This window comes from Nesoenas mayeri (genome assembly GCF_963082525.1).
Source record: "Nesoenas mayeri genome assembly, chromosome: 8".
Taxonomy (NCBI): Eukaryota; Metazoa; Chordata; class Aves; order Columbiformes; family Columbidae; genus Nesoenas; species Nesoenas mayeri.
Window position 1 is genome coordinate 5740406 of NC_137554.1, and position 19405 is coordinate 5759810.

Consider the following 19405-nt stretch of genomic DNA (forward strand, 5'->3'; position numbering starts at 1 on the left):
TGGTCCTTGGCCACACAAATGTCATACGGACCTTTTTGTACTCAAGAAACTGCTTCTGGGATGGTATTTGATTGCCAAGAAACTCTAAGTTTAACCTGAAGAAGATTTCTATGTTAAAGCCATGGAAAATTCCCATAGAAAAACTAAAAGTCAGGCTTTTTCCTCTTAATTTGCTCCTAGCTGAAGCACCTCTTGGGCAGCCAGTTTAAGGAGCAGAACTATGGCCAGTATTAAGGACAGAGTTAAGACAAAGACACTCTGTGAGCTACTTTAACCAATATTTACAATATGGGTAAGGATGTGTTTATTGTGTTAGATGCAAAGGAGACCAGCTTTGGAAACATCTCACAGGTATATTTATTAGTTGGGAATAATCTGTCTCAAAGCGCAACCCACTTCATATTTTAAATAGCATTTCATTACAGCACAGCTGCACAAGCCTTTCTTCTCCCGGACCAGATGTTTGATATGCAGAAGGCAGACTTCAGCACACTACTTATGCACATGCATAAGTTCCTGGATTTGTTTAGCTTTGAGGACAGTAGCTGAAGAAAAGTCCGTTTGTCTTAATCATTTGAAAAGCTTCTTTCTTTTCTTTCTCCACTGTTTATCGTCCACATCTTCAGCATCGGCAGGAGGATCTGGCATCACGAGGCCATCAGTCACTTTATAGTAGACCACTGTGGAATCTGTCTCAACTATGGCCAAGGTAACCGACAGCGGGGTGTCGGGATTGTCCGCTGGGAGAGACGCTTTTGTCAGGATTTCTCTTATCCTGGAAGAGGAAACAGGCGGTTAGAAAGGAGTCCAGAACCACCTAACAACGGCACAAAGGTAGAAATGCGGCATTGCTATTTTTATTCAGCCTAGTTTTGCTTTGCATGTTTGTCTTCACTAAAGAAAGTATAATATAAAAGAAAAATACCAAGTCCAAAAATCCAAATCTACTAAAAATCCAAAGGTATAGAATCAAGCAACAAAACCAAACAAATAATTTAATAAAACTAGAATCAGTTATATCCATCTCTGTTGGAAATGGCTCAACACACACTTCTAAGGTTTGCTTAGGTGTACGACTATGCACATGGCTCGACCATCCTTCCACTACCACGATCATAGCATGGCAATCTCTAATGGCCTTGTTTTCATCAGATTAAAAAAAAAAAAATATATATATATATATATATATCTAATTGAATAACACACGGTGTCCAATTAGAGAACAAAATAATTAAAGCTTGTTCCATTTGTAGAGATAAATCCTCCAGTCTCTGCGCTGCAGTTCTCTGCCAGGCTGTGATGACCCAGGAACCAACGCCAGGCTTCTCTACCTCCCCGTCTAGACTAGAAGCCACAAGACTAATGTTCTTCAAGACAGTTGGCATAAATAACATCTTCCTTAAAAATTCAAGACAAAGTTATGCAATTTTTCCTGTTCGGCTTATTTGAAGAATAACATGCCAGTTACTTTTCAGTTCAGAGCTGAAGACAACATTCATTTCTGGAGTCCTTGCGTTACTGTTCTGAGCGGGGAGGAAGTTCTGAAGCAGCACAGAGCAGTAACTCCCCATAGCAGCGTTTCATGGGGAGCTTTCTCCTTCACCCAAACCTTGGGTGCAAGAGGCCTTGTGTGGGATTGCCCGGCCAGGTTACAGCCTGTGGAGAGGTCAGCTGTGCAGTGGCAAAAACCGCCCCTCGCTTCGTGTGCCCCTGAGATCTCACTCATCAGAAAATGTCCATTTCTGAAGCTAGGCACTGTAGCTGAAAATAAGGTTCTTTGTAAATGCATCAGCTTTCAAACTTTAATCATCATCTTCCTTCCAAAGCTCTTTGATCTCTTAACAAAAGCCAAATGGGAAGTGGCAGAGAATAAGCAGCGGCCTGGAAAGCGTACGCTATTAAGCCCATGACCCTCTTAAGTATCCATCTGTGTCCTGAGCTGGTCATAATTCAACTGGGCTGAACTCAGTAGTGCCTTTTCTTCTGCTTTCACCACTGGCCCATATGTAATGCAATACAATAGAGTGAGAGAGATCCTAAGGCTGTGAAAAGCCATATTCTGCTCCTCCTGCTATCAGCACATTTCATAACAAGAGAACAAGTAAGCAAAGAGATACTGTATTGGCCACCAACAGGAGACACCTGCAAAAGACTCGTACTTCAAGCAATGTGACATTTTTTGTCGTCTTCAGCCTGCAGAAGAGAAGCTCTGGGGAGACCTTAGTGTGGCCTTTTTGGACTTAAAAGAGGCCGATAAGAAAGATGGGGACAGGATTTTTAGCAGGGCCTGTTGCGATAGGACAAGGAGTGATGGTTTTAAACTAAAGGAGGGAGATTCAGGCTGGACATGAGGAAGACATTTTTTACAATGAGGGTGGTGAAACCCTGGCATACCACAACCAGCCCTAACGCAGTGCAGCACATCTGCGGGTTCGTGAGAGGGGATCTTTTGAAAGAACAAGCTTCGGAATTCAGGAAGTCTGTATCAGGCGCCTGCGTTTCCTCTCCTCCCCTGAAGGCATCACTGTGAGCCTCTGCATCCTGCATGTTCACAAGGTTGCTCTGCAGCAGCGGAGATTTCAAAGGAGCCAGAGAACAACTGGGTTTGTGCCGATTTCACTGCACTTGCTACCTGCCATGAACAGGAAGATGAAATACTGCAGGAAAGGTGGAGGGTTTTTTAATCCTTTTGACATATCTAACACCCTATATGGAAAAGAAAAAAAAAAAGCAATAATTGTTCTTGGCCTTCTAAAACTCAAAGGAATGCACATCTGACCTCCTAAACAAGGTAAGAAGCCTTTACTTCAAGAGACACAGCCCTCTAGGCTGCCCATCTCACTCAAAGTGAAGTCCTAAACAAGAAGCCCACACGTAATGCCTCCCCCAACAGAGCTAGTGGACTTTGTTTACTGTTAATGGTTACAGATAAGCTCCTTAATGACCAGTACATCTGCTACACCATACGAGTGATGTCAGTAATAAAAGATGGCTTTTGCTTAAGTAGAAGTGGATTTAATGCTTCTGCAAGTGTCAAATATTAGAAGACTCTGGAACAGGAGAATTCAATACATCCAGTACTTTGGCATATGTGGAGTCTTGACAACCTCCAGTCACCAGCATCCAGACCAGCCTTTTCCTCAAGAGTCACAACTTCATTAGGACATATTCTGCAAACACTGATCCCAGAGATACCAAGGGGTCCACAATGACTCTGGGTTTGGTTCTCCAGCATTCACAGGCCATGCTCCAACAACATGAACCTCAAAGAAGCCCTGGTGTCAAGCGTTTGGCATGGACTAGCTCTACGTGGCTCCTCCTTTCCAACAGGCATCAGGTTTTAAGCAGAGCATAGAGATTTAACATGATAAAAGGTGCAGCTGAGTTCTGCAGTGTCTGAATAAAAGTTTAGCGAGTTTTCAGGCCAGCCTCAAGTAAAGCCTGCACTGGAAGAAGGCACTGTTTCACTTTGTCATCTCCTGAAGGACACTGTACAACACAATACTCAAATCACTTCAGTACATCTTCATCCACAGGCTCAGCCTTGTTCCTCACCTCAGACTTGCCCATCCACAGGCTCAGCCTTGTTAATACACAGGCTCAGCCTGGCGAAGAAGAGCACGGACAGTCAGCCCTGTACATGCAGCCTTCTCAGGGCTTATGCCACTACCTGATAAAAAATAAAAAGCATCTCAAGCCCCAAGAGAGCGAACAGAACAATCAGGTGTGCTGCATGCACAGCAGGAAGGCTGGGAGTTAAAATATCCTGCAACCACTCTTCTCCCTTCTCTCCTTCTCATCAAGAAAAGCCACTGAATGTTATAATTGGCTTTAGGTTTCCTACACAAAAAGGTACATTTCAAACAAAGGCACTATGAAAGGAAAACATACAGCAGCTAGGGGAACACATACATCACAAAAAACACTGGGAAGTTTTATTTAAGTCCCATAAATAGAAAAAAAAAATTAAATAATAATTCTCTTCTGTTACAGATCATACAGTCCAAAGTTTTCAAAATAGCTTGAAAATCTATCTATAATAACTGATGTTGTCTGCATGTTCGCTGCCAGCTAGGATCTGCTCCCACCATAAGAAACACAGTTTCAACCCAGGAAGCAACCTCACATACACCTCATTGCTGGAGATGAAAGGGATTTAACCTCAAATATGTGAAGGAGATGCACAAAAGTAAGACCTGGAATTTCTAAAGCATCACAGGAAGGACTTTAGAAAAGGCTTTCTAGATACCTATAAACTACGGTGAGTAGGGATTGCTTTTTTTTAACCAGAGAATTAGTCATAAGAGCAGGTTTAATTTATTTAACATCATGCAAGGACAACTGCAGCTAAGGTAACTGCACTATGAATGTCATCCTGCATCTGCCTTTACTGCTGCATTCGAACTAAATGGCAATGGTCTTATATTATTGTTGCAATTAATAGCTTAAAAACAAAAGAAAACCCAACAACAAAACAAAACCAAGAATCCATGCAAATCCATTCAAAGAAAATAATTTTCCATCTTTCCCCCATTTTACTTCTTTTTAACTAACAAAAGACTTTAATTCTAGGTAGGCCTTCAACACACATCAGAAATCTTAATGATCTGTTCCCAACAAAATAACATTGCCCTTTTCACTCCAGAGAAAGAAACTGGTATATCAAAATTCAGCCAAGTTCTACAAGACACACCAACTATAGGACGTTCCCTCTTAGTACTGCACAACCAACTCAAATAATGCTCATAGCAGAACAGCTGGGACAAAACTGTGAAGGGGATGCAAGATAAGGCACATGTGACACTTCCAGTGCATGTATGATAACAGTGCTTCTTAGAAGTAAAACACCTTTAGATTAGACTAAGGTCTACTTCAGACTACACATTTAAAAGAGGATAAATAATTTCCAGTCCTCAGATTTACTTCTAAGCATGCTTCTTGGCTTTATAATGAAACATTTCTGGAGTCTTCTTCCAAATTAGATTACCATTTTAACAAAATAATGCTTTCACTCTTCACCTAAAATAAACTTCACTTTCTTTTACTCCGTAACTTCATGCAGGGGACTTCATCCTTCATACCCAGCACTTGCATACAAAAAGCAAACAGGGCAGCGATGTATCATTTAATCTGATTATTTATTAGTAACATTTTGCTTGGACGATGTTCTATGTCTAGGACAGAGAGCATGTAATTCCACTAAATCCAGCATCTAATTCCCTGGTCCTTGGAAGGATGAAGGCTTTCAACAGTATCTAGAAAATCCAGCTGTCATAGAATCAACCTACAAATTCCTCCTGCAAGTGTGAATCAGTGCTAAATTCAAAGGGGAACAAACACAAGGTTCTCCTGACTTCTGCCAGCTGTGTGTGGTTCAGAGAGCAGTCCAAGACAGACATAAGCTGCATGTTATTCTCCAGATCTTTACTTGCAGAAGATTCAGCAATCTTCATTTTAAGAGCACGCTCACACAGCATGAAGCCACTTTTCAGACTGTACGAGGCTACACTGGTGATCCCTTTGCTCCAGAATTTTGCAATTCAGTGAGTTACTACACAGCCTTACACCAGTAGGGCAGGACAATCAGCTTCCATCAAGCCGTTTGTACAAGTGGACAGCGAGCTCAGTGAGCGCAACAGCTTCTGCCTCAAGCAATTAACTGTCACGCTTAAACTGGACATGATGAAATCTTCTAACAGGCTAAAAACCACTGAGCAGATTGGGGTTTTTTTTGGTAGGGCTCTTGTATTTATCATCTGCTCAGGTGTCTTGCTGGTAATTTCCACAGCAACTTTACTCTGGCCTTTTAAGGACACACTCCTCTGAGTGTCAGCCAGGACAGAACCTTGATGAGACACCTGGGAAGCCCGAGCCTGGCAGAAATGGCTTCAAGATGAAAACCACCCCTGCAGCCCCTCCCCAGGCAATCCTGCTTATACACGCTGCTGTTTGCCAGCTGCTTTTGCACTGAGCACATTTCCAGGCCCAGCAACGAGGACAGGAGGTTTTCACCTTCCCAACCCTTTCCAACGGCTTGTTTTCAACACTCAGGGAGCTGTGTTCACTCCTACTCATACCTGTTCCTCCACCTTTAATAGGTAACATGAAAAGCCAACGCATTGCTTTGAACAAAACGGCAAAGTAGCGCAAAGTACAGAAGCTTTCCTGTCAAGTCAAGTGAGAAAATATCATTTAAGACCTCAGATACCTAACAAGCCTCCTGCTATCAAGAATCACAACAACAAATATGTATCACTGTCAGAACAAAGAGGCAGCAGTACTGTAATACTGGTTCCAACTCCTTCTGCGGGATCCCTTTTTAATGGCCTCCCTCTGCGCAACATAACCTCAAGCGACAATTATTGTCTATACTACGTGTTTTCCACTTTCAGCAAAGGAGTCAAGCTGATGCTGTCCTTTCTCTACAAAAACAGACCAGGCCCTTCTGATCAGCGGTGAACTGCTAACAGAATTCCAAGCATGCATACGCACATTTAATAACACCAATACAAGCATATACAATCTTCCTGCCTGACAACATCTATGGGTGTTGAGCACCTACAGGCTTTAATGGACTCACCTGGCATTACAGCCCGGTATTCAGCTCATTTTAGCGACAATACACTCTGTGTAGTTGCCCCGTAGCAAAACTTAGTCACAAACTGTACTTTTAATCAATGTGACGCATTCACTCTTTGCCTCTCTAACACACATCCTTCCAGTAATGGATTCCATCCGTGCTGGTGCCAGCAGCAGAGCAAACAGTATCACCACAGTACAAACAAATTCAGAGGCTCCAAGTGAAAAGCTCCAATGAAACAGTACAAGATGGGACATACATGCAGTGCAATATCTCCCCGTCATTAAAAGCTAATTAGAACATACTTGCTGGCATTGATCCATAGCCAGGAATCAAAGTTTCCAGCCTAGGTGGAAATCTACTGCACTAAACAAGCACCACAACTCAGCACGTAGGCTGAGTTCTCAAAGATCCCATATCCTAATTTTCTGCCTTCTATTCCCACCTAAAAATCAAGTCCAAAACACAAATAGCAGTGTGTCCCATCACACACAAACAGCGCTTCTTGCAAAGAAGCCAAATGACACTCGGCATTGCATCTTGCAAGACCTCTCAGCAGCTTTCCTCTGTTGAGATCACACCATATTTCTCTGGAAGACTGAGACCACAACAGTGATCGACCAATATTTGCAAACGGAAGATTTTTCAGCAAGTGCTCAAATCCAGCAACACCTTGGAAGTCATTTGCTTCCCCCTCACAAGTTAATTTCCTCTGAAGATATCCTAAAAGGGGAAAACACATGGCAGAGAGACTGCAAGAGACTGATCTGTCACTTCCAAAACCTAAAAAACAAAAAAGGCAAAACCCATAGTATGTCTAAACCACCACTCCTGAAGTGCACAAATGCTCACAATGTCTGCAAGCGTAATATATCAGCTATCTGCTACTGTGTCAGGCTGCTGCCCACAGAGCAAGAGGGGACAGTAAACACTAATAAGATCTGTAAAGCCAGCCCTGAGCACAATCTCCTTGCGGGAGTAGGAACAGAACAAATTGGAAAACATACTACCAATATGCTGCAGCTGAAATAGTTCAGGTCTCCAGAGAGATCATAGGGGAGAAAGGCAAAAACCAACAAGAAAAGATGGCCAGGATCAGAGAGTAAATAACTCTGTGTTTGAGGCTGCTTGAAGCTTCCAGCCATTTAAAATATACTGTAAAATTACTGAAGCGGAATTTCTCTAAGCTGCAAATATCTGTAATATTACAAAGTCATAGCTGTGTTGTCCTCTGCTTGAGAATTATTTAGTCTTGCACGTGCAAAGAGAGTCAGGCAAGCTCAAAGGACAGTCACACATTAGATTCTAGATAAGAAAGAGGAATTTCCAGTTGAAAGTAGCCAAATTATACTTTCAGAGCAAAAAACAAACCAAACCAAACCCACCATGCTTATCCGTAAGATTAAACAATTTTTAGAAAGAGAACTTCTAAACAACTCAAAGCATTAATGAGCAGGAGGAGTCAGTTGCTGTGGGAAGCTGACACCAAAGGCATTACCATTTTCAAGGAGGAAGAAGCAGAGACAGCTGAAGCTCAGAAAATTAAAGAAAATGCAACTTTGCATGTATGTTTGCAGGCCAAAATAACTCTGCTCACAGGCTGAGATATTGCTTTCCTCTGATACTCCTTTGTTTCCTTCCCCTCATGACCAGGGCATCAGCAGCCCGTTAAATATATCTGTTCTTCATCTTATCTCATTGGTAACGCGAGCCAAACACCGACCACATCCTCACCTCTCGTGGCTTAACGATATGTGCGCAGGTATCGGCACCATCACCTGGAACCCATCCTGTTCTTTTTCACGTGCGTGTAAACAGATGAGCTGCAGTTCCGCTACTCCAACATGCTTCACTTCGTGCCAGTTTCTCCCTAGAAAGGTTCATCATCAATGAGAAGGATCAGAACACAAAACTCAAGTTTTAATCATTCAAATATTAAATTTGGTATTTAAGTTAATGTCTTAGGTCCTGTTTACCCTCCCTCTCCTCACAGATCATTTCCCATGAGGGGAAACTACCCCATTCAAATGTCAAGTTCCCCTTCTGAGAATCAATCCTGTTAAAGAAACTCATGGAATGGTAGCGGTCTGCTGACTCCAGAGCTGCACTGACAGTGAATAGGGATCTGTCTGACAAAGCTTTGTTCCAAAAATTAACTTAAAAAAAGAGGTAAAAAGAAGATAAAACACATGCAGCTTTAGTCATGTGCAGCATAGAAGTATAATCCAAATCAGTACCCTAAACTGTGAAGGAGCAGGTGCTAAAACCACGATTAATGATAATACACACTTCTTCTGTTCTGCTTGAAGGGATAAGGCTAAATGTTTTTGTTGCAGAACTATAGGAGACTTAACGCCTATTAAGGCATTTTCTTCAGATGTGTAACAATAACAGATACGGTGCTTTCTGGCTTGTAAAACCTGCCCTGACCTTGAGAATCACCAGCCTCCAAGAGAAATTCAAGTATTTTCATTAAGCTGCCTGCCTACAGACTGTCCCTTTTCAATAACACCAACACAGGAAAATCCCAGACAGCTTATAAATCTTATAACTCTGCTCGCTCCTACTCTCTACAATGCATTTGTCATAATTATTGCCACCACACTTCCAAATCATCGTTTTTCCTACAGAAATTCTTGCTCTTCCCAGAAAACAGCCATTTGCTAAATGGTAACCTTAGCGAAATGCTGTGATTTCGTAACTTTGAGATAAAGCTAAAAATGAGGACTCTATTGCCAGCACAAACTTTAACAGCAGCTAAAGGCAAACGGATTTGTTGAGATGTCTATCCGGTCGCTTCATTGAATTACCTTCCAAGAGGTCCAGATATACCAGAAATGCAACATAGATTTGAGTACTGTCAGATATATCGAGAGACATCATTTCTGTGAACTGAAACCAAAAAAGTAACGTTGGTGAAGCAAAGCCGAATTTATATTAAGAAGGCACAGATCAAACCCAGAATCTGTAAAGCTATCTAAGCCACTCAAGTCTGAAACCAGTTTTAAGGTCTAACAGGCAATTAAAAAGCAGGACTTGTTTTCTGACGGTATCTTGAAAGCTCTTTTTTCCACATTCCCCCTATTTTGGTGCTTCGGCAAGCAAGCCAAATAAACAAAAAACTGAGGAATCGCAACTATTTCTGGAACAGCTCTAGCTTTGTGGAGAAGGGCTATGAATTTTACCTATTTTCGCAGCAGTACATCAACATAAGATGACAGCCAAATTAAATACCTCTATGTTTTCGGTGTACTAAAAATTAAGACAGGGTTAAAGTTCAAAACAGTGGTGTTTTCCAGCTGTGATGTCAGCATTTACAACCTCGTGCCCTACTAATAGAGACATTCACAGGATCATAGAACAGTTTGGGTTGGAAGGGACCTTCAAATGCCATCTAGCCCAGCCCCACTCCAATGAAAAGGGAGCTCATGTAATTCTATACACACAGATTAAAAAATTACTTCACTGAAAAGCTGAAAATCTAATGTATTTGCTGCTGAAGGCCATGAGACGGCTTCCTGTTACAGATTAAAATGCATCAATGAGCAAGTGCCATACAATATTATACTTAGAGAAATTAGTTTTATATGTTGTTATATTTTAAATAGAAAATGTATTGTTTCTTTAGACTACTAAATAAAATCATCGTTTGTAGCAGAATGACAGCCTGAGGTGTCCAGGTAACTTATATAAGTGCTCATTAGCCAGCACAGCTGGTGTGGTAACACTGGTGCCTACGTTAAATGCTTTATGCGCACTAATGAACTTCTTAACTCTGTTTTGCAGATATAGCTTTTGGTACAAAATGAGAATCTGCCTTTCTGTTAAACATTGAGTAACATGCAGAAAAAATTGACTGTCAAGCTGTAACTGCAATAGTTCCAGACAGGTACGTTCCCCCAGCAACCTCCCAGCCTCTCAACAGCCCCAATAAAAAGACACATATTAAAATCTCCCCCCATTTCCCCAGCCCCTCAGCCTCGGGGTGACCACCAATGTGCACCCCCGGCCCGAGATGTTCCTCAGCGCCAAGGTGGGGGGATCCTGTCAGGGGCTGGGGCAAGGGTGGGGACTGGGACCCCGAGGGGCTGAGGGGACCCCAGGGTGACTGAGTCACCCCCGAGGGGGCTGAGGGGACCCCAGAGCGACTGGGTCATCCCCCGAGGGGCTGAGGGGACCCCAGAGCGACTGAGTCACCCCCGAGCGGGCTGAGGGGACCCCAGAGCGACTGGGTCATCCCCCGAGGGGCTGAGGGGACCCCAGGGTGACTGAGTCACCCCCGAGGGGCTGAGGGGACCCCAGAGCGACTGAGTCACCCCCGAGGGGCTGAGGGGACCCCAGAGCGACTGGGTCATCCCCCGAGGGTACCCCAGAGTGACTGAGTCGCCCCCGAGGGGCTGAGGGGACCCCGGCGGGAGTGAGTCACCCCTCGAGGGGCTGAGGGGACCCCGGCGTGGCTGAGGGACCCTCCTCAGCGCCGAGCCCCTGAGGAAGCCGCCTCGGCGCCCGGGCGCTGGCGGGCCGCGCCGCTCCCGCCCACACCTACCGTAGGGTGAACCGCCATCCAGTTGCCGCCGGCCGCCCCCGCCCAGTCCCCCCGACCCCCCGGCTCCCGCCCGCCCGCGGCGGTGCCCTCGGCGGGGCCGCTGTCCCCATCCTCCCCATCCTCCCCCTCCTCCCCCGGGCGGGCCGCCGGCTCCATGCGCTCCCGGTGTGACGCAGCGCAGCGCTCCCCGGAAACGGCGGCGGCGCCGCTCGCGTTCCGCCTCCGCGCCGTTCCCGCCGGGCCGGGGCTGGGGCTGGGCTGCTCCCCGCGCTAAACCCGGCTTAGCTCGTCACACCGCATCCCTCCGCAGTCACTTTAAGGTCTCATTTCGCAAGGAAGCTTGCAGATTTCAAGTAACTCCCTCGAGCAGGAAGCCCGGAGAGCAGCGCCCTGGGGCTGCCATGTCTGTGTGGAGACCGGGCAGCAGAGAGGAGCCTGGCAGAGAGATGTGGAGCTCGGACAGGAGGCGTTCCAGACCAGCAAGGCGGGCTTCATAACCCAGGCACAAATTTCAGCATGTTCGGGCTTAGAATGTTTTCTATGAGAGACGAGGAGCACTTCAAAAATACTCTATGTTACAAGAGCATCTCCACGTACTGAACATACCGTGTGCAGTTTTGGGCCCCTCACACCAAGAAAGGCCTTGAGGTGCTGGAGGGAGTTGGGAGAAGGGACTGGAGCTGGTGAGGGGCTGGAGCACAATGTGATGGAGCGGCTGAGGGACCTGGGGGTTCAGCTGGAGAACAGGAGCTGAGGGGAGACCTTCTGATCTCTGAACTGCCTGAAAGGAGCTTGGAGCCAGGGGGGTCGGGCTCTGCTCCCCAGGAACAAGCGCCAGGAGCAGAGCAAACGGCCTCAAGTTGCGCCAGGGGAGGGTGAGGTTGGATTTAGGAACAATTTCTTCCCCAAAGGGCTGTGGGGCATTGGAACAGGCTGCCCAGGGCAGTGCTGGAGTCACCAGCCCTGGAGGGCTGGACAGACAGACATGAGGTTCTCAGGACATGGCGTAGCACCAGTGTTGGGTTAATGGTTGGACTCCATGATCTTGAGGGCCTCTTCCAACCAAAGTAACTCTATGATTCTATGACTTAATGTGTTTCTTTACCACCTGCAGGTGCCACGCAGACACTTGTCCATCATTCCCTGGGTGTGGTGGCTTTGCCATTCTTACCACCAGGCCAGTGGAGCAGCCAGCGACGCCATCCTGCTGTTGTCCCAAAAAGCGGGATTGTTACCCAGCGTGCAGACACCAGTTCACACACAGGGTCGACGTATTTGTTTTATTTGCAATTCTGCACAGAAAAGGGTGCTGGCGATCTTTCACGAAGCTAGCACACTAGAAGCAGGTTAAGTTACATATTTATACATTTCAACTTTTAACCACTCCTAGCATCTTCTACATATTTATACCTATTCAAAGTCTGTTGGTCTAAACTTTTCTCGCCTTGGTTTAAAACATACAGTAAACAACATTTTCTACGTATGCTCAGTGAGTAGGGGTGTTGTGGAGGCAGGCAGCCTTCAGCGAGAAGGTGTGTGTTTGTATTAAAATGAGTGTATAATGAGCATAGTTCACCCAAGTTCATAACATGCCACCTGTCCTTGCCAAATGTAATAGTTTATTGCTATGTGCATATACTTCAAGCTTTATCACCAGGTTTGTCTTTCAGGTTCCTCTGGTAAGTAACCAATTCCTGTTCTGTTTGAATCGTGTTCTTTGTTTTATAGTCTGCTTTGACCTTCTGTAAAACTCCATTAAACTTAATAGAGACATGACTGAGGTGGGTGGGCCTGGGGAGCCCTGAGGTGGGAGAAAACCCGTGGATCGCAGGGTAAACGGGCAAGAGGCAGGCAGCGAGGTGTTCGTGTAAAAAAGGGAAGATTTTAATCTGTAGGGAAAGAGGGAAAAATAATTGTGGGGAGAATCAACTGCAGACGAACATAACAAACCTAATCTGAGTGAAAGTCCCTTTGGAAAGAGAGAGAAATGCCTGGAGGGGAAGTATGATGGGAGAAGAAGAGTAAAACAGAAACAAAAGCAAATGATGTGTTGTTAATATACAGTATCCAAAACTTTTATAGACTGGTTAGGAGATTTAGATTCAAGGTATTGTTATTTAATCATCTGGGACTGCTTTACTTAGGAATATCCCTGCCTTCCAGTGCGAGCATAGTTTGCCTAATGCAAAGTCTCCCAGGTCTGGCTTAGCAGCTCCATCTGTCTTGGCATCTCTTTGGATGAGTTTAAAAGACTGACTTAAATGAAGTCAGGCCTGTCTGTTACAGCACTTTGAATAGCTTCAAGCTGGCGTCCATGCACAAACAAAAAAGCTATGTGGTGTTTTAAACAGATACACAGAGCGTATTGTAACATGAGATGAGAAAGAGACTTCAAAGCCCTCGCTTGTACACGCTTGATCAGGCTACACCAGGAAAATGATGTTGGAAATGCCAAACAACACTGATGAGAGGAAACACCAAGTGTGATCTTGAGACTATGAGACTGATGCAGGGCCTAGTGAAAAATGAACAGTGTTGTCTTTAGCTCTTCCTATTATATAATCATTAAGCTCATAAACAAAGCATCAATGAAACTTAATCTGTATGTACTGAGTACGTAAATTGGTGTGTGGTTTGTAGCCACAGAAACTCATCTTTGGGGTCAATCTTATTCAAGCAATTTTGAGGAGGTTGGCTGGTTTTAAAAACCATTGTTTTAGCCAGCACTTCTATTCTCTGGGCTCAAAATAAAAATAAAAATAGGAAAAAAGAATCCAGTCTCTGAGACTTTCACAGAAGAATTGACAACAGAAGTTCACTTGGCTGATGGGAAGAGAACTGGATAGATTTGAGTCCTCAGAGGTGAAGTAGTATTACAAATGAAAGGAAATGGGCTTGTCTGTAGTTTCTTATAAGTCTGTGTGTATTATATGCTTTAGCAGAAGGACGGATCCTCTGTTTTTGGCTGCATGGGAAACAAGTCTAAATTAGAAGCAAGCTGCCTCTGAGAGAATTCATTACCTGCCAAACTGAGGGAGAATGTCACTGCCAGAGGCAGTTCTCTCAGCTAGACTGCTCTTGTTTGGTGCGGATATTTAGAGGAAGCTGAAACAAATGGCCTAAATTTATCTCTGTGGAACTTATGTCTGCAAAAAGCTGTTTCTTCCTCAAAGCTAGAATATTTCACCACAGGGTGGTTAGTTGTTCTGTTACAGCAGGATTGGGGCTGGGCTTAAAAAAACACAGGGTATAATTTTGGCCACTAATAAAGAAGTCAAAATGTAGGCAGACCTCTTTGTATATGCACATAAAGGTACATGCATTTATAGATGTAAGAATGACTTGAAATGAGAGGGTTGACCTCAGCTTTCCGAACTTTGACCTGTGCTTTGTGTCTTGGAGTAAGAAACTGAGTTGACGCCTTTCTGTTATGCATGAAGAAACATTTCATATTTCAGGCATCTGCTGTTCCCTCTCCAGGGCAAGGCCAGCAAAGTGAGTTGTTTGAGTGAGGGGAATGTCATTTTGAAGAGAAAATTAAGATTTGTGGGATGCTGCTGGAGGAATCACGTTTGCCCCCAGCAAATTTTTATGGTTCTGCTGCTGTTCACAAAACAAAAAGAAGGGAAGAACTGAAGGTACTTTGAATTTCACTGAAAACAGCAAGAACTGCACAAGCTCCTGCAAAACCCTAATCACTTCATACAGGCTACAAAGCTGCTCCTTCTATTTGATTAATGAATCCAAGCAGGAAATCAACATGTGGCAAACTAACCATGAAGTAAAAGCCTCATTAACGTATCATTCTGGAAGGACAATTATAAAGGTGTTGTGAAGGGCAAACAGGAGGGATATATTTTCACTAATTATTGAGGAAGATGCTTACAAATCATAGAAGCTTCTCAAATTTTAGTGCGATGATTTGACCTCTGGAGATTCTTTATTGAAGTTTACTCTTTTCCTAGGATGTTTCTTTTCGTGTTAGTTTTTTTTGGAGTCATCTGATCAGGAAACGGAGACAATAGAATTTGGTGTGGGTGATAAATTATATTCTATAGACAAAGAATGGTAATGGCAATGGGGCTGTTTGCTTGCAGCAGGTCTGTTCAAACTGGAGGAGCTACTGACCCACAGTAAAAACCAGATACGGCGGGATAAGGCCCTTAGAGTTAATTAGAGATTTCATCTTGAAAAGGCTTTAACACGCACAAATCCTATTAACTTCCAAGAGACCTGTGATTATTATGCCCCCTTTAAGCTCATGACACAATAATTTTAATTGCTGTAATATGTTTTATTTATGGTGTTGTTAAATTGTCATCAGTCCATTCATGGGAATGTTTCTGTGGTGGGTGGCTCAGTGACATACAGGTAACATCTTCATCTCCAAGCCATGTTCCAGCTGAAGACACTGCACCCAGTGCATCCCGGGGATTTTTGCAAGAGACTTTTTGACATAAAAGCACAAAGCAACTTCCACTCCTTAACAGGGGGGAAGGCTGAGGGCATCATGGTGGTGAAGCTGGTGAGGGGCTGGAGCACAAGTGTGCTGGGAGCAGCTGAGGGGCCTGAGGGGTGTCAGCCTGGAGAACAGGAGCTGAGGGGAGACCTTCTGATCTCTGAACTGCCTGAAAGGAGCTTGGAGCCAGGGGGGTCGGGCTCTGCTCCCCAGGAACAAGTGATGAGAGGAAACAGCCTCAAGTTGTGCCAGGGGAGGTTGAGGTTGGATCTGGGGAACAGTTTCTTCCCCAAAGGGCTGTGGGGCATTGGAACAGGCTGCCCAGGGCAGTGCTGGAGTCACCATCCCTGCAGGGGTTGAACAGACACGGAGATGAGGTTCTCAGGACATGAGGCAGTGCCAGGTGTGGGTTAACGGTTGGACTTGATGACCTTGAGGGTCTCTTCCAACCAAAATGATTCTGTGATTCTAAGATCTCCATGTAAGGAGCAAACTATGAGATCTCTGCGTTAGCATGTGCACTTAGAGGGCAGGCTGTAATGGGAACTGCCAAACGCCTCTTTCCAACCTAAACCTCGCTGGATAAATGTAGTTTTTTAGTACCTTTTACCGGGGCCGGACTCACGCAGGTGTGTGCAGCCTGCGCTAAGCGCAGCCATCCAGGTGCTGAGCCGATCCAACTTGGCTCACCCCGCCTGATGCGCAGGGGAAGGCCGGGGGGCGCGGGGTTGGGCAGGCGGCAGCGCTGCTCCTCCTCCTCCATCATCATCCACCTCCCCTTCTCCCCTCCGCGGCGCCGGGCGCGCTGCAGCGGCCGTCCCGCACCGCCGGCGCGGCTCCCGCGGCCGCCCCGCGCCCATCATGGCTGCGAGCGCCGGGCCCCGAGCCCCCCGGCCCCTTCTCCTCCTCCTTCTCCTGGGCGGCTGCGGGGCCAGCCTGCCCCCGGAGCCGCCTCCACCCCCGCCGCCGAGCCCCGAGCCGCAGCCCCTGCCCGAGTCGGCTGTGCTGCAGCCCACCGTGCTGCTGGCCATCATCGCCCGCAACGCCGCGCACACGCTGCCCCATTTCCTCGGCTGCATCGAGCGGCTGCGCTACCCCAAGAGCAGGATCGCCCTCTGGTAAGGTGATACGAGGCCGCCGGGTGCCCTCAGACCCCCGCGTTCCCTCCTGCTTGTGCCTGGCGGGGTGGCTCCGGCGGGGAGAGCGGGTGTTTTGGGGAGCGGAGAGTGAGGCTGTGCTGGGGAAGGGGGTGTCTCCGCTCCTCCGGCCGCCCCGTCCCGTCCCGTCCCGCTCTGCGGGGGCAGCACCGGGAGCCGGGGCTCGGGCACCGCTGCCCGGCCGAGCCCGGGGGGAGGCGGCGGCAACACTCGGTTGCAGCCCCCGCTGGTGGAGCCGAAGAGCCGGAGTTTGGGTCTCTGTGAAGGAGCTCGCCCACCCGGTGAGGGTCCCCCCGACCCGCGTGTTCGGGGAAAGGGGTCCCACGGCAGCCAGAGGACTTTGCAGTGTGGGAGGGAGAGGAGTTTTCGGAGCGAAGCTGGCCCGAAGCCTGGGAACATTCACCGCCTTAGTATTTGTCCAAATCCACAGACACGAAGGGCTCGGTGCGGCGAGCCGGGCTTTGCTCCCAGGCTGGTAAATACCGGGCTTTGTGGGGAGATGGTCGGGCTCTGGCAAGGCTGGAGAGCAGACGGGCCGGGGAGGTGCGGATGGGCATTGAAAAGGAGCATTGTTGTAAGGCTGTGGTCTGAAAGATGGACTCAAAGATGTATTCAGAAATCACAGCATGGGGGCAGCTGTGGCAATCAAATGTGTGTCCGCATGGAGGAATTAGGGCAGTTTGGGAACTGGTCAATTTCCCTTTATTTCTAAAGGTAAAAAGCAAGACAAAAAAACCCACAAAAACAAGCAAAACCCCAAACTTTCCCCCTCAGTCTGACATAAATGGTGGGAGGAATAGGAATTGCTTGGAGGGACCCAAAAAACTTTTAAGTATGGTAACTATGTAAAATAAGAAATGAAGCTATAGGGCCGAATCCAAAGTTCACTGGAAGTCAGTGGGGAGATTCCTGTTAACTTAAAAAGTCAATAAAGTGGTTTTACTTTGTATGAAGGGATGTGGGGAGCACCTCTCTGGATGTCACATCGTGGATACTAAAGTGTAATTAAGCAGACAGCACTGGATGTTTCTCTGTGCTTCAGGAACATGGCTGTTCCTTGAGTACTCTAAAGGTCTTTGCAGAAAATCAGTGGCTGATATAACCAGTGCATGGCTCCTTTTAGCCTTTTTTATCTTCCATTTTGAATATAGGATGCACAAAGCAAATTGTGGTATCAGCGTGAACATGGTGTACCACACAAATGTGGCTATGGAATTACAAGCTGGTGTATGGCAGCGGTTGAGTGCCAATCTCATCTGTGTTGTGCGTCCGTGACTCTGCTTTCATTTGTATCAGTAGGACTCTTGCTGGTTTGAATTTCATCTTAGCAGATGTGTGCAAGAATAGATATTGTCGAACCCTAAATATGGACTGTGATTCAGCTGAGCTTGGTGTCTATAAAATATAGTGAGAGTCGTAAACGTAGATCTGATCACCAGAGCAGGCTGAAATGCCTCTCACTGTAGGAATGCAGAATAAATCTGGCTTTTTTGTGAAGTCCTGCAGAGCACTGGTTGCCTCTACAACTATTTTAGTGTGTTGCTTGTATTATCCTTACTTAAGGTCTCTGAAATATTGTTTGAAATGATTTGTGGGGACTGTTCATGAAGTAACAGTGTAAGATCACGTAAAATATGCTATGATTCTTATATCAATCAATTTTTAGAAGGATTGCACAGACACAGGGCATGGTTAAGGCTCACATATGATATCCCTCTAGTTTCCTGAGGAAAGTGAAACAATACAATCCATTTCTGGAAGCATATTGCATTTCAGATGTTGTGCCTGACGGAATTTTCAACAGATAATTTCCAGGATGTAGCTGTGTCCCTGTCCCGTTGCGTAACTGGCATAGCTCGGTGCGAAGGGTTGTGAAGTGATGGTTGTCAAAGAGTCGTGTCCCTTCATTGGCACTTACATTCTGCTTCAAAATATTAAGTCAACACTTTGAAATACACAAATGTAGGTCTTGCGAATTAAAAGTAAAACCACGTATAATCTCGTTAGCTCACCTATGCTCTCTGTATTGCTCAAGGGCTTAAATTCAACAGCGGATTCCTCAAGCAGATTTATGGGGTGGAAGTTTTATGAGTGACAGCAATGACAGGTTAAGAGACAATAAGCGAGTTTGAACCAGACATTGAATTTTCTTTTCGTAACCTTCATCAACTAATCTTCGCTAGCCTGATACTGAGCAAAAGAGTTACACTGGGTGGTCTTGTACTCCCTTTGTTCCCTTTGGTCTTAATTCTGACTTATTCAGTTGCTATGGTTGTGAGAAACCATGAAGGACTCGAGCAGGCTGTTTGGTAGGAGGCCAACTGGCGCCTTGTGACCCATGTTCTTTCAGTTAAACGCTTCCTTCCTTTCTCCCTTTCCCCTCCCAGAATCGGGAAGCTGCACCCAAACTGCCTCCTGGCCTCTGTTAACCCCGGCCACCCTTGTCTGGGAGATCAGCCCAGATTGCACTAATGACTTAATGGTGGGGATTTCTGTGATCAAAGCCCTTGAGGTGCTGCAGGGAGTTGAGGGAAGGGAAAGGGCTGGAGCACAAGTGTGATGGAGCGGCTGAGGGACCTGGGGGGTTCAGCTGGAGAACAGGAGCTGAGGGGAGACCTTCTGATCTCTGAACTGCCTGAAAGGAGCTTGGAGCCAGGGGGGTC

General features: G+C 46.0%; 2 protein-coding genes across 2 annotated transcripts in view; one reads left to right on the plus strand and one right to left on the minus strand.

Annotated features, from left to right (window-relative positions):
- Positions 1 to 352: 352 nt before the first annotated feature.
- TSEN15 (tRNA splicing endonuclease subunit 15) lies at positions 353 to 11183 on the minus strand. The gene is made up of 4 exons (XM_080348502.1): positions 11127 to 11183; positions 9391 to 9472; positions 8315 to 8450; positions 353 to 775 (listed from the first exon to the last, which is right to left on the minus strand). Exons 1-4 carry the CDS (start codon positions 11142 to 11144, stop codon positions 571 to 573), a joined length of 441 nt encoding a protein of 146 aa, XP_080204628.1. The 5' UTR covers positions 11145 to 11183; the 3' UTR covers positions 353 to 570.
- Positions 11184 to 16446: 5263 nt separating this feature from the next.
- The window catches only part of COLGALT2 (collagen beta(1-O)galactosyltransferase 2), a gene marked incomplete at both ends in the record, with an annotated part of 47304 nt that continues 44345 nt past the window's right edge, over positions 16447 to 19405 (plus strand). The window contains one exon of the mRNA XM_080349109.1: positions 16447 to 16703. Coding sequence (XP_080205235.1) covers positions 16447 to 16703 — 257 coding nt within the window. The remainder of the gene's footprint in view (positions 16704 to 19405) is intronic.